This window comes from Rhinopithecus roxellana, chromosome 12 (assembly GCF_007565055.1).
Source record: "Rhinopithecus roxellana isolate Shanxi Qingling chromosome 12, ASM756505v1, whole genome shotgun sequence".
Taxonomy (NCBI): domain Eukaryota; kingdom Metazoa; phylum Chordata; class Mammalia; order Primates; family Cercopithecidae; genus Rhinopithecus; species Rhinopithecus roxellana.
The window spans coordinates 8,400,105-8,414,744 of record NC_044560.1 but is presented as its reverse complement, the minus strand read 5'-3'; the positions used below and the strand labels follow the sequence as shown (position 1 = coordinate 8,414,744).

Sequence of the window (14,640 nt, the reverse complement as noted above, 5' to 3'; positions counted from 1 at the left end):
TAGCCCGGGAACTTTGCAGCTCTGTGGCCTAGACAGACTCTTTGAAGCTCAGTGTTGATAGTGCTCTTTTTCAAAGATAATAGTTCCAGCACTTTGAGAGGCTGAGGCAAGAAGATTGCTTGGCCCGGGGTTCGAGATCAACCTGGACAACAGTTGCCCTACGCCCCACCCCTTCCCCCCTCCCAAAAAACCAAAAAATTATCCAGGTGGGGCAGCACCTGTGGTCCCAGCTTCTTAGAAGGCAGAGATGGGAGGATCACTTGAGCCCAGGAGTTTGAGGTTATAGTGAGCTATGATTGCACCATTGCTTTCCAGCCTGGGCAGCAGAGCAAGATCCTGTCTCTAAAAAACATAATAAACAAATTTTATTTAAAAAAAAAAAATTGGGGACAGTGGCTCATGCCTGTAATCTCAGCACTTTGGGAGGCTGAGGCAGGTATATCACGAGGCAGGTGGATCACGAGGTCAAGAGTTCAAGATCAGCCAGACCAACATGGTGAAACCCCATCTCTACTAAAAATACAAAAATTAGCTGGACATGGTGGTGCGCACCTGTAATCCCAGCTACTCAGGAGGCTAAGGCAGGAAAATCGCTTGAACCCGGGAGGCAGAGGTTGCAGTGAGCTGAGATCGCCCCACTGCACTCCATCCTGGGTGACAGAGCGAGACTCCATCTCAAAAATAAAGGAAAGATCATTGTAAAGTAGAAATAAAAAACTATTTTTACACACAGTTTTATGCTCAATAAATAATAACTTTGCCAGGCGCAGTGACTCATGCCTGTAATCCCAACACTGGGAGGCCAAGGCAGCAGATCACTTGAGCTCGAGTTTGAGACCGGCCTGGGCAACAAAGTAAGACCCCGTCTCTACAAAAAATACAGAAATTAGCCAGGTGAAGCAGCATGTACCTGTAGTCACAGCTACTCAGGAGGCTGAGGTGGGAGGATGGCCTGAACCTGGGAGGCAGAGGTTGCAGTGTGCCGTGATGACAACACTGCACTCCAGCCTGGGCAACACAACCAGACCCTGTCTCAAAAATAAAAATACAAACAATAACTTTTACTGCTACTACCACATATCTTGCAAGGAGAGACTTTTAGAACATGTACAATTCTAGATTCAAAATTTTCCTAAACTGGGCAACCCTAACTTTCCCTGGGAGGCCATCTGACCAGCATCGTCTGGCCTGGCTGCACACCGGCTCCTGGCCTCCGACCCATAGCACAGTGTGGTGACCAGGAGGACACCAAAGGCCAGAAGAGTCCTGGGGATGGAGCTGTGCTTTGACAGTCAGTGAGAGCTGCCATTCTGGCAGGCCCCGCTCTAGGCCTTTTGTGTACATTTGTTTATTTAGTGCGAGGTGAAGGCAAGGAAACGGAGGCCTGGTCCAGGCCCTTTCCTCTCGGGCTGTAGCACAGGAGCTATGGGGCCTCAGAGCTGTTGAGTGGGGCCCACGCCTTAGGGCCGCGCCCTCTGGGTTGTGCTAGAAGATGCTGCGTGGCAGTGGGAGGTGTAATATATACCCTCTAGGGGAAAGGCTTCTGGCTTCCAAACGCTTGCCTGTGTTAGGGCCATGGGGAGGGGGAGAGGTGCCTGCTGGGGACACGCGGGCCAGGCTCTGGCTTCAAACTCCATTGGAACCACCTTGTGGAACATCTGTGCAGCCACAGCACATAAAAATGTTTTCCTTCTGGCAGCCACTTTTATAAGGATGTAATAATATATGCAGTGCACAAATGGTTCTATTTTTGGTGGGTTGATATTGCCAGCAAGCTGACCCTGACCAGGTGTGGAGGGGAGTGAGCAGGGGTGGGTGAGGGGGCTGTGGAAATATGGCCGGGTGCGCCGAGCCCTGTGCCCCTCACTCCCCAGGTGCCTTTCTCCTTCCTTCTCCAGCCCCTGCGTGGCCATTTACGTGGGCTCAGCCTCCCTACCACGGGCTGAGGCCCCCTGTGTTCTGGGGGATCAGTCTTGTTCCTGGGGACAGTGCTGCACACTGCAAGCCTTCTCCTCCACCCAACCTCTTCTACCTTTGGTGGCCATGGGGTTTGGCCTGTTTGTTGGAAGATGGCTCTTGATTCTGAAACACAAAGATAGGAAGGAAGAGGCCAAATTGCTGATGTGACTGGACTTGCCCAGATGACCCAGGACCTTTGCCGACGGCCCGGGCCTCACTTTGGGCTGTTGGTGCCCATTTAAAATGGGGCCCACAGTGAGCCCCAAACCGTCATTCCTTCCCTAGGGTGGCCGGGAAGCTGCTGTCCACATGGAGCTGGGGAGGAGGAGAGACTCTGATTTGCTGGAAGGACCTCATTCATTTCCATCCGACCCCCAGGCTTCCCTGCCTGCAGAGCTGACTCCACCCAGCCCTGAGCCTGGGCACAGTAACCACCTCCACATCAGGGAGAACACACAGTCCCCGGGGGCCAGCATGCAAAAGTTCTTTTTGAAGATGGGTGGATGGAGCCCCCTCCCTCCTGAGGGTGCTCCCCAGCTCCTGTTCAGCAGACAGCCCACCCCATCATCTTGGCACCAGGGTTTTGCTAGTGGCAGATAAAGATGATGTTCCAGCAGACGCTCCAGTGCCGCCACGGGTGGTGTGTTGATTAGACCCGAAATGAGAACCGTCAATCTCAAGTTCGTGGGCACTCACTACTCCTGTTTTATGGAGACCCCCTGGAGTCTGGGGGTCGAGATTCCTCAGGATGACTCACCAGAGTGTGCCAGGACAGATGGGAGCAGAGAAGCCGGTCTTTCTAGCATTTCTCTCCCTCTTTTCCACTAGCCCTCAGCAACACAGTCTTGCCAGAACCAGGTCTCTTTTTTTCTGCAGAGACTTACTGTTACGACTTGGGAGGCAGCAGGTTCTGGACTGTTGCCCTCACCTAGACCCCCTCCTTGTCAGATGCCACCCGGTCTCTCAGACCCATCGGTCTCCCGGACCACGTTACTTTGTGAGCAGGTGCCCATCAGGGACAGCTCTATCAGAACAGACTGAGTCTAGCCCAGTGAGCCATGATGTTCTCTCACTGCTCGGTCCCCCCTCTGCCATCTGCAGCGACATAGGTTGGATCTGTTCCCCTGGAAGACAGCAGGCCTTCAGAGCCCTGCCAGATTCTCTTGGGTCTCCCCTAACCCACACACATCTCCCCCCTGCCCCCCCCCCCCCACCGAGGCCTGGATAGCCCTAGTTCTTTTCCATTTCTTGGTGTCAGGGTGTTCAGACCTTTTAAGCAGATGAACTCTAACTCATTGAAAACTTTTAAAACCCAGTGCCTTAGCAGGGTACAGTGGCACGTGCCTATAGTTCCAGCTGTGTGGGGGGATTGCAGGAGTTCCTGTCCAGCCTGGGCAACATAGCAAGACCTTGTCTCTTAAAAAAAAAAAAAGGTTCCCTAAACTGAATCCAGCCCTGCAGATGTAGCCGGGCCAGGACAGAACAGAGAGGAACCACTGCCTTCTCAAGCAAGCGGTGGGAGCTGGCAGCTGCAGTGTCTTCATCATGCGATGGGATGAGAACGCCTCCCCTTATCTGGGCACAAGGAATAGTGTCATTTATGCACCTTAAAGTTGCACCAAAGCTTTCCTAGTAGCCACATCTCGTCCTTGTCAAACTTGAAATTATCTAAAAACCACAAGTCTCTTCATAGGAACTGTTTGCGAGTCAACAGTTCCCCATTTTGTACTCCATGAAATGCACCCTTGAGCCTAAATATCTGACTTGAATTTGCCCCGGTACATTTAACTGGCATGGTGAAGTAGGAAGAGCAAAGGCATTGGAATCTAACAGTGCTGTATGATTCTTGCATCTTTAGGCTTCGTTTCCTTCTGTAGCTAGCCCAGGTTTCCGGGTTCTGTATTAACCCTGTGACCATCTAAACCCTTGACACAGTCGATAGGAAGCTGGTCATTCTCTCAGCCGGCCCTTTACTTAAGTCCTGGACAAACAAGTTGACCAAGGGCATGCAAAGACTGCCACAGGGTGCCCCATAATATATGCGGTGCACAAATCGTTCTATTTTTGGTGGGTCAGTATTGCCAGTGAGCTGACCCTGACCAGGTGTGGAGAGGAGTGGGCAGGGGTGGGCGACGGGGCTGTGGAACTGTGGCCGGGTCCCCACCCCTATCGGCAGAGGCTCCATCCTCCCCTTCCTCTCAGCCACAGGTGCAGGATGAGAACTTGCCAGAAGGATGCAACCCTATTTAAGTAGTTGTGTTTTCTTCCAGCCCAGCATCCCCACCGAAACAGGAAAAGAAGTATTCTCGTGCAGGGCTTGTTCATAGTGAGTCTGGCTGGCTCCTCGTGATCTCTGACTTTAAAATGTGCCAGCAGATGATTTTAATGATCCCATCAAAAATTGTTGTCTGCATCAGTTTCGAGCTAGCGTTTCCTTGCAGAGGCCATTCTTCCTTTTTTGACAAAAGTCGGGTCGGCCAGGCGCAGTGGCTCACACCTGCAATCCCAGCACTTTGGGAGGCCGAGGCAGGTGTATCAGCTGAGGTGAGAAGTTCAAGACCAGCCTGGCCAACATGGCAAAACCCCATCTCTACTAAAAATAAAAAATAAAATAAAATAAAGGAAAGCCAGGCGTGTTGGCGAGCACCTGTAATCCCAGCTACTGGGGAGGCTGTGGCAGGAGAATCACTTGAACCCGGGAGGCAGAGGTTGCAGTGAGCCGAGATTGCGCCATTGCGCTCCAGCCTGGGCGACAAGAGTGAAACTCCGTCTCAAAAAGAAAAAAAAAGAAAAACACAAAAGTCAGGTCAGCCACTGCCGCCCCCCAGTGTCAAAGATTGCAGTCACAGGTCAGGTCTGCCCTACCCTGCAAGCCTGGTTGTTTAAAGTGACTTGGTTCTTTCCTGCCCTCCGCTCACCCCCCTAACCAGGTTGGTTCCACCTTTCGCAGCCTGAAAGTCAATCTCCTTGATGAGGAGAAGCAACAGAGCCCGTACCCTCTGAGACAGTATCTCCCCCCAGCCTCCACCCTGTTTCCTGGTTCCAAAGAGAGAAACCCGCCTTTTGCTGGTTTTTCTTCTATAGGCCTGAACTCATTTTGAACTCTACCCTTTCTGATGCTGTTCTTTTCTTCCTCTTTCTTGATTATTTATTTCAGCTTCCACATTTTATTTCAACAACATCAGTCATGGTAGCTAACATATTCTTACTTTCAGTGTAGCAACATTGAGCATTTATGTGCCTAGCACTCTTCCAGGCACCCTGTGAGTTATGAGACAGGCACACCTCTCCTTAAAGAATTTATATTCTTGTCAGGGAAATAAGGCTTCAGATAAGAAAAAACTGGGGGGAAAGTGCCGAATTCCTTCTTCCCTAACCTGCCTCCATTTCCTCCCTCCTCCAAGTTGAGATGATTGGGTCAGAGCCAGTTCTTCCTGGGCTTGGGAAGAGGAGATGGGGCTTGAGTGCTGCCGCCCCCCTCATAACCTCAGTCTGTGTTGAGACTCTCGCTCAAACTCCCCTCACAGAGTAGAATAAACGGGCCCTGGCGCGAGGAAGGGTTTGACCCAGGCTCTGCCACTGCCACCTGCATGACTAGGGTGAGCCACTGAATCCCTGTGGCCTGGAGTCTCCCATCAGAGGTTGTCTGTCCCTCCCCGCAAGACTGCAGCAGATGGCACCCCACAGCCACCATTCAGGAGCGTCAGGGCACAGCAGCAGCCGGGGAGCTTCCCCTGCAGTGTCAGGCCCTGAACCCGGGGTGGACGGCCTGGCCTGGGCCTGGGCCTGGGCCTGCCAGTAGAGGCCTGAAGACAAACCGAGCAAGTCTTCTCCAGTTGGCTCGGGTAAGCCGGTGTCTGTCAAGAGCCTCTGCCTTTGCCCTCCCTGCTGTGGCTCTGGGCATCTGCCTGCTCTACCACAGGCAGCAGCAAAATCTTCTCCCTTGGAAGTGGGGGCTCTGGGCTTCTGCCGACTGGGCTCTTTATGGTCTGAAACTGAAGTCGGTTTGTGCTTCAGTTCCCAGGCTGCAAAAGTGGCCTTGTCATACCTGCAGCTGGCTCCACGGTGGGAACAATAGGCTCTTTGCAGACCGTGGAGATGGGCTGGGCTGTCTGCCTTTCTCAGAAAGCCCTGGCTTTCTCTGACTTGGAATGTTTCTGTCTTTTGCAGATGGAGAAGGATGAGACTGTGGGTGACTGCTCCCCACACATAGCCAACATCGGGCGCCTGGTAGAGGTGAGTGGCCGGGACTCTGGCTGGCTCCTGTGTTGGCCCACGGCAGTGACACTGCACTCCCGGCACCGCTGTGCTGGCCCCCTTCTCTGCTGCTTTCTCCCAGCTCCACAGCAGCCGGCAGAGCACTGCTTGGATTTTGCCCTGACCTCATATTTTCGGAGCCTCTCAGGCTGTGGCTTCAGGGCCACCTCCTGCTCCACCCCCCGACCCGGGCTCCTAGAAGACTCTGCTCAGGCGCTGGCTCTGGGGCGCACTAGGTCTTTTCTCCCCTGATCGCCTGGGTGTGAACAGGGCCCTGCGCTGGGAGAGGAAGCAGATCCCAGAAATGCCAGTGGGCCCTGGCGTGGCTTCAGTTGCGGCTGCCTTGGCCCTCCTGTCACCACGTTGTTTGGGAAGGCAGGGAGGTGCTCTCCAGTTTCACAGAATTGTTCACAAAATTAGTGGGGAGTTTGAGGGGTGGTGATGTGGTTTAGACCGGCTCCCAGGCATGGGCAGAGTTGGCCGCCAATACCTGGGTACTGGCTTCCTCCCTTCCTGAGGACGGGAAGGTGCCTGGAGCACAGATGGCAGGTGGGGTCTTGGCAGCCTGGAGCTCGCTCACCCATGCCCCAGAGCAGGTGTGTGCCGCCCTCCAGTGGCTATAGTGGGGACTGCAGGGCTGGCGGGTGGAGAGAGGGCGTTGGCCTCCGGGTTCCCGACCGTTTGCCAAGGCGCTGACCGACCTCCCTTCCAGGACATGGAAAATAAAATCAGAAGTACGCTGAACGAGATCTACTTTGGAAAAACAAAGGATATCGTCAATGGGCTGAGGTAATGTACCAGAAAGCACACGCTTTAGAAGCACAAAGAGGGATTTGAACCCTGGCTCTGCCAGTTACCAGCTGTGTGGTCTTGGGCCTCGGTGTTCTCATTTTTAGGCTGCAGTGCTCCTCTTCTAGGATGATCATTATGGTGATTTTGGAAAGGAAAGTCCTGGTGTGTCATCTGCACTCTCAGTAGCAGCTGTCGGTCCCTACCTGTACTGTTTGTTTTCTGGGACACGTTCACCCTAGCAGCCATTGGTACCCTTGCCCCCAGAGCCTCCTCAGCCCTGCAGTTTGTCAGTCCCCACTCAAAAATCTGCCCAGCCTCTCCAGCCTGGGCCTAGGGGAGCCATGACACTACATCCCAGGCAGCCCGGCCGCCTCTGGCTGGCCTGCTTTCCGAGACAGCAGAGCACAATGTGCAGGCAGGGCCCTCAGCCCGGGCCTTCTCAGGGGGCCCCCAGCCTCTCTGACGTCCTCTGCCAGGGCTCTGCTACCAGTGGCCAGTGTCCTGCACCGTCCCACCCACCTCGTGCCCTCGGCTCTGCAGTGTCAGCCTGAGCAAAAGCTGGGGGCTCTTTGGACCCTCCAGGTCCATGGTGGACAGAGCAGGAGGCAGGCCTCTGACATGAGGCCAGAGCCCAGCTGGGGGCAGTAGACGGCTGTGGAATGAGCACTGGCCTTGAAGTCAGGAGGCTGGGATCTCCCCTAAGCTCTGTCATCCTGAGCTGTGTGGCCTCTGGCACTCCTCGAAGAGGCCCTTGTCCAGTAGAGGAGGCAGGGTCGGCTGAGATGGTGAATCTAGAACACGCTCTGCAGTCCAGCAGCACCATGTGAGTCGGGCCATGCTATGCCCTTAGCAGCCAGCCCTCTCGCCCACTGCCGTGACGTAGCTCTCACAGCCCAGCCCAGAGGAGAGGCAGGTTGCAGTTCTGTTGCTGCTGCACCAGCTCATGGACTGGGGTGGGTGAGAGATTTCAGTCGCCTGCTTTACAGTTTTAAAACAGAGGAGTCGTCCTCTTTGGACCCTGGTCTTCTGATCTCCTGCCCACCTGGGGGAGGTTTGATCTTCATGACCTGTGACAGGGTCAGAGCCCAGTGGTCCCTGGTATTAGGCCTGCCACCTGCAGCCACTGCCCAATACACCAAACGAACTTTCCCGCCCAGCCAACCTACACAGTCCCCAGGCAGTGGCTGGGAAGTGGGGGAGAGAAGCCGAAGAGCCTATGGGTAGTGGTGGCAAGTCCCTGAAAACCACGGCCACCGCCAGCATGGGCCTCTGCAGCGGTGATACCACTCTACAGCCCAGAGCTGCTGCAGCACCCCCCTTCCGCCTCGTGGGTCTCCCTGAATTTCCTCCTCAGTTGTGGCCCCCTGCGTTCCTGGCTTCTGGTGGTTCTCTTCCCTCCCACTCCACTCATCTTGAACACTCTCTGTAGATCTATTGATGCTATCCCTGACAACCAAAAGTTTAAGCAGTTGCAGAGGGAGCTCTCTCAAGTGCTGACCCAGCGCCAGATCTACATCCAGCCTGATAATTAAGCCGATCCAGGTACCCTGCCTGAGAGCCGCGAGACCCTCCCCACTAAAACAGGACTCACCAACCCGCCGAGACCCTGCCGGTCCGGCTGCTGCTATGCGGCCATTTAAAACACCACTAACCCCCACGTGTGCTCCCGGCCGGTGCGCAGCCGTATTCCCATGTAGCCGCGGCCCCATGTAACACGGCACCTATCACGTGTGTGCGCTTTCCACTCTGGGCGGAGGTTGGGTGTGGGGAAGACAGCTGATTTTTTGGCTTTTGCTTCTGAAAAAGCCCAGGCCAAGGGACGGATGCTGCCTCTCCAGCAGCAGCCACTTGTGTGCACCGGCCTGACTGTCCCCAGGGCAGGGGTCTGCGTGCCGTCCACTCCCCATGCTTCAGAAGGGCCTCTGATGCTGGTGCAGGGATCCTAGAAGACAAATAAGCCCCTGCTCAGCGGCACATTGGCTGTCCAGGGCTAGCTGGCTTGGAAGGGGTGACCTCACGCTCTGATCTCTGAGTCTCTGGGGTTGGAGGGCAGAGTCAGGGCTGGACTCCACCCTGGCTGGCCCCGATGCTCTGCTGGAGCTGCCTGGACGCCCAGTGCCGACTCGGCCTCAACCAGCATAACCTTCCGCCCCTAACGAGCTGCAGCTGTTCCTTTAAACAGGTTCCGCGGATGGAAAGGAAAATAGTCTTGCTTGTTGGTAATGGCCAAGAACCATGACTTGAGCTTGTGACAGATCCAGATGTAGGGGAGGAGGCAGCATCCCTGGAGAGCAGGAGGGAAACTTGTCTGTAAAAGAAGGCATTTGGAACCCTGCCAGCTGGGGATGCAGAGTCCAGGTCCAGGGGCTCCACACTGAAGGTCCACCCCAGAAGGGGTGCAGCAGGCTTTCCAAGGTGGAGGTGGGGGTCAGGCACTTAGAAAACCAGGCGGAGCTGCTTTTCCGAGGCCGTGGGACTTAAGTGCACCAGTCTAGTCTGTGTGTGCCAACTTAAGGCCCAAGACTCCGGTCAGCCTCACAGGGGAGCAATCAGGCATTTCCACCGTGGCATTGATAAAAAACCCTTTTTAAGGTACACTGTGATGGTGCAGTTACCTGGCCGCCCACTGGGGGCGTCCTGGCGTAGAAACCCTGACAGCCAGGTCTGCTCAGGACGACTCCTCCCTCCCACAGAGGCGAGCTCTGTCTCCAAGCGCTGATTCGAGGGTGCTTGGCCGTGACCTTCCCAAGCTCTGTCCCTTAAATGAGCCCCTTGCTCCTTCCGCCTTCCACCATTTCACTTCTAACTTCCTGTGTCTAACTTGATTCTGGCTCTGGAACTTTCTCCTTTGCGCAGTCCAGCCAAGACCTGATGGGCTTGGCTCTTCCTTCCCAGAAGAGCCAGTGACCACCCAGGCTAGGGGTCTTGTGCGCTGCTGCTTTGCCCACCGCATCTCCTGTTGGCCATGTTGACCTCCCGCTGTGAGCTTGGCAAGAAGCCCCTGGGGAATCGACTGAGATTTGGAGCCTGAGGGTCTTGAGGGCTGATGCCTTTGGCCGCCGCAGAGCCAGGGACAGTCCTGGGAAGATATTCAGAAACGTGCAGTTCCCCAGCATGAACCAAATGTCTGCGTTTCTCCTGGGAGTTTTTTCAGTTGTATACAGCTTGCTTCCAGGTCTTGTCTATGGCACCTGCTGAGTATTCTGAGGGCTCTTCCTGTGACTTGTAGGGATTCAGTAGCCGGAACTCAATCTGGGTGCTGTTGCTTCTCCTGGGCCCTGCTTCACTTCTATTTACCCATTTTTGCATTTGGGGACTGATTTTTCTGATTCTTGCTTCCCATGGCTGGTGTGAATCAAATGTGAGATCCGGCTGAGTGCACCCTCCGTAGCACTCTTGGGCAGCCCTCTACCCACTCTTTCCACTGCTTCTAAACTCTTATAAGACCCACATTTAGGAAGTCATTGCCTAACCAATATGTTGGGTAAATTTGACAAAATGATCAAAGAATTGCTAGCGGGCATTCCTCTGGGCCTCAGTTTCCGCATCTGTGAATTGGATTGATAGCTTTTTTTTTTTTTAAAGCCTTGACTTTGCTCTTTTTTGTTGTTGTTGTTGTAGAGATGGGGTCTCACTGTGTTGCCCAGGCTGGTCTCAAACTCCTGGCCTTAAGCGATCCTCCCGCCTTGGCCTTCCAAAGTGCTGGGATTACAGGCTTGAGCCACCACATCTGGCTGGGTTGATAGTTGAGACTACCCCAGGATGCCCATAAGAATTAAATGAGATAATATATGTGAAAGGCGTTTTGGAGACTATGAAATCTCCACAAGCCTTCATTGTTTCTGGCTTTGTTGATGAGTGTTGCCACACATACGTAAATGCAGTCACCTTGAACGTTTCCCCACAAATCCAGAATTTGACAGCAGGGATCCCAGGGGCACTTGGCTTTCCTGTGCCGCCCTTTGCCGTCCAGGCTGAGGGGTTTTTCTGGGCCAAGTTAACAGCGGATGGTACCTCACAGCAGAGGCCTGAAGCACCTGCTGCGTGAGCCTTGAACACGGTGTGCTCAGAAACAGAGACACTGGTTCCTACCCACTGCCAGGGGTGGGGTAATGCTGCACCTTGCACTTGTGGGGTGAGGAATGAGACTCTTCTGCTGGGCAGGGCCTGGGCAAGGGGGAAGCTTTTATAGAGGAACCCGCATGGCCCCAGAGCCCTCACGTCTTAGCCCCTGGCCTGAGTCCCCAGCCAGCAACCCAGGGTAGCTGTTCTGAAGCAGAGGGGCTTTGTTCCATTGTGCTTGGAAGCCCAGAAGTCACCTTGTGGCTTAGGGTGACATGGGGATCTACACACAGAGGAGTGAACTTAGGGTTCTAGTGACTATGGCCGGGTCACCGGCGGCCAGGGGCAGAGATGAGCACCTGTCCATGTAAGCCATATGCCACCCCCACAGGGCCTGGCAAGGTGCAGAGCGTGCAGGTCTCGGCCATGTGCCCCTTCACCCCTCTCTGAGAGGGGCAGATGCCCAGCCCAGTGACCCAGAGCCTCACCCCAGGAGGTGGGTCCATGCAGCAAACCAGCCAGGCACTGGCATGGTGGCCCCCAGGCCCCCACTGCCTCACCAATCCTTGTTCAATCTGCTGATAACGCCTTTCCTCCCTTGCAGGTCTGTGCAGACTTTTGCAGACAAATCAAAACAAGAAGCTCTGAAGAATGACCTGGTGGAGGCTTTGAAGAGAAAGCAGCAATGCTAAACCTCTGCTTCGTGCTAACCAGACACGCCGTGCACTCGTTAGATTCCTTTCTTAGAAAACTCGTTTTCTGCTCCCTCCCCTCGTCCCTTCCCTCCCCAACAGGTCACATAACAGCTGCATCATTGACTGCACAGCGCCATCTCTCCCTGAGAATAAAGCCGATAGCCACCCTCCTCCGGCTCCGAGCCTGCTTCCGCCACACCTCGCTCTCAGCTCTCTCCACATTTCCATAGAGACCATGTGGTTTTTGTTCACCCGGGCCCCCTGTCTTCCTCCCCGTCCCCCCATTTATAGGCCTAAAATCCACTGTCTGCCAGCCTCCCTTCCTTCCCACCTTTTTGTTACATTGGTGTAAAAAATGTAAAACAAAAAAATTTTATGAACTAACTGTGGTGTGTGAAAGAGAGAAGAAAAACTGGAAATCTTATTCCGTGTGTGTTTGGGAGTTGCTTGGGGTTGGGGGTCGTGGGGACAGGGGACAGCTCTGGGAGCAGAGGTGGCCCTCGGTACCGTCCTGCACAGACTCGCCTGTCCCACGGAGGCCGCGGGGTGGGGGCTGGGGGCGGGGGCCGCCGACCGTTCCGCTCTTCCGGCCAGGTGCTTTTCTGTCAATTTCTATGGAATGCAAAAGGAGGTTTTTGTTTTATTTTGTTTTTTTGTAAAGCTTAAGAAAAAAAATCTACATCTTATACTTGAGCCTCCATACTTAAAAAAAAAAAAGAAAAAAAATTAATAAAAAAGAAACTGGGACGCAGTTAGCGCTGGCCTTCTGTATTCCTTCTCGCCGGCCTCACTTTCCAAGCGCATGTGGCCCTGGCTGCGCGCTGGTTCCAAGCGGGGACGTGTGTGGGCCCTGCTCACAGCAGCAAGGAAGTGTCTGGTCCCCAGCCCCGCCGCCCTGAAAACACACCAGGCACGTGATGAGGTGCAGGGTCCCTGTCCCTTTCTGCTCTCTGCCGTTGGAGGCCACAGGCACCAGCCAACACTGTGTTCTGGCGCTGCCCCACAGGCCTCCCACCGCCTTCCCACTGTACCTAGTGCAAATGTGAAGCAGCGGAGGCTCAGTTGCAGTAATTCAGCCAAGGCCGCACAGAGCACAGAGCCAGAGTCTGCCTTCTCCTCTCGAAAATGCCCCAGGGAAGATCTGAAGCAAATCTCAAAAGTCCCTGCCGAGACCAACCCCCGTCTGTCCGTGGCCAATCAGCAGGCTCCACATCCTGGCCAGCTCATCTGTTTGAGTTCCCCAGCTCCTGGGTCTGATGCAGCACCTTTTTTTTTTTTTTGAGACGGAGTTTCACTCTTGTTGCACAGGCTGGAGTACAATGGCGCAATCTCAGCTCACCGCAACCTCCGCTCCCGGGTTCAAGCGATTCTTCTGCCTCAGCCTTCTCAATGGCTGGCATTACAGGCATGTGCCACCATGGCCAGCTAATTTTATATTTGTAGTAGAGATTTGTAGTTTCTCCATGTTGGTCAGGCTGGTCTCGAACTCCCAATCTCAGGTGACCCGCCCGCCTCAGCCTCCCAAAGTGCTGGGATTACAGGCGTGAGCCACAGCGCCTGGCCGATGCAGTATCTTTATGGAGTGCAAGTACCATGGCATACAGAGAGCAGAGAAGCCCCTGCCCCCTGAGTTCCTAGTGCCAGGTGGAGACCACAAGCAGGCTCCAGCCATGGGCCATGAGGAGACGCACCCAGCGAGCCATTCCCCATGGGCACACGGGTGCTGCAGCCTCCCGGGTCGCGTTAGCAAGGTGCCTGGCACACAGAAGGGGCTGGAGAAGCAAACGTCTTGCTTTTCATTTTCTTTCATGCTGAAGTTTTATCCAGGACCATCAAGGTAGGGACAGGGGCCACTGCAGTGGGGTCTTGCAGATGGGGAGAGAGAGATTGAGCTCAACTCTGAGTGCTGCAGCACGGGCAGCTGGGGATTACAGCCCAGGAGCAGGGCAGGGCAGTGGGTGGCAAATGACTCAGAGGAAGTCTCAGGGGTCGGGGCCTTCACCTAACACACCTAACAGGATTCTTGCTGAAGACAGGCCAGGGCGGCCAGACATCACCTGGGGGCGGGGGATGGAGGATGAGGCCAGGTGCAGTGGCTCACGCCTACAATCCCAGCACTTTAGGAGACCAAGTTGAGAGGATCGCTTGAGCCCAGAGGTTCGAGACTAATCTGGGCAACATAGACTCCATCTCTACAAAAAAACACAAAAATTAGCCAGGCGTGGTGGTGTGCACCTGTGGTCCCAGCTACTTGGGAGGCTGAGTTGGGAGGATCACGTGAGCCTGGGAGGTTGAGGCTGCAGTGAGCTGAGATCGTACCACTGTACTCCAGCCTGGAAGACAGTGAGATCCTATCTCAAAAAAAAAGAAAAAAATGTCAAGGATGGGCGTTCTTGTAAAATTGACTTAGCAAGGGATTGCTGAAACTGGGTTTTACAAGGGCCCACAGGTGGGCCTAGGGGAAGGTTCAGGAGCCTGAGTAAAGTTTGGCCAAGCAAATAATCTTTGTCAGTTGTCACCTCAAGAAGAAACTGGACAAATGGAAAATACCTCTCCTTGGACACAACGGAGGAACTGAGGTCGCAAGGGAAACAGCCACCCTGAAGTCAGTGAGACAGGCACACCCGGAGAGTCACAGCAGAGGCCTACCCTCCTGCAGCAGAGGCCGCTAGGCTGGGAGCTCCTGTGCACGCCAGTGGTAATTCGCAGAACTGCTGAGGTGGAGTGGACTGACTCATCTGAGAGTGAGCCCTGGAGGTTCAGGCCCGCTCTCCTCTCAGGGCATTTCCCTTCAGGAAACCAACCAGCTGCTCCTTGAGCTGTCACCTTCATCAGCCGTACAATCCTGGGACAAAAATCATGCTTGAAACCCAGA

The 14,640-nt window shown here is 54.5% G+C and overlaps 1 protein-coding gene and 1 long non-coding RNA gene across 5 annotated transcripts in view; one reads left to right on the top strand and one right to left on the bottom strand.

The window, feature by feature from the left end:
• CAPZB (capping actin protein of muscle Z-line subunit beta) overlaps positions 1-12,520 on the top strand; it is a 147,915-nt gene extending 135,395 nt beyond the window's left edge. For 2 of the 4 annotated variants that reach the window (XM_030912973.1, XM_010385551.2), the window contains exons 7-10: positions 6,130-6,195; positions 6,929-7,005; positions 8,438-8,550; positions 11,675-12,520. In XM_030912973.1, coding sequence (XP_030768833.1) covers positions 6,130-6,195; positions 6,929-7,005; positions 8,438-8,540 — 246 coding nt within the window. In that variant the 3' untranslated portion in view covers positions 8,541-8,550; positions 11,675-12,520. The remainder of the gene's footprint in view (positions 1-6,129; positions 6,196-6,928; positions 7,006-8,437; positions 8,551-11,674) is intronic. The other 2 variants (XM_030912974.1, XM_010385550.2) reach the window with 1 other exon arrangement.
• On the bottom strand, positions 11,742-13,046 carry LOC115892191. Its single transcript, XR_004052074.1, has 2 exons — positions 12,797-13,046; positions 11,742-12,660 (listed from the first exon to the last, which is right to left on the bottom strand). It is a non-coding gene; the product is annotated as an uncharacterized LOC115892191 (long non-coding RNA).
• Positions 13,047-14,640: the final 1,594 nt, after the last annotated feature.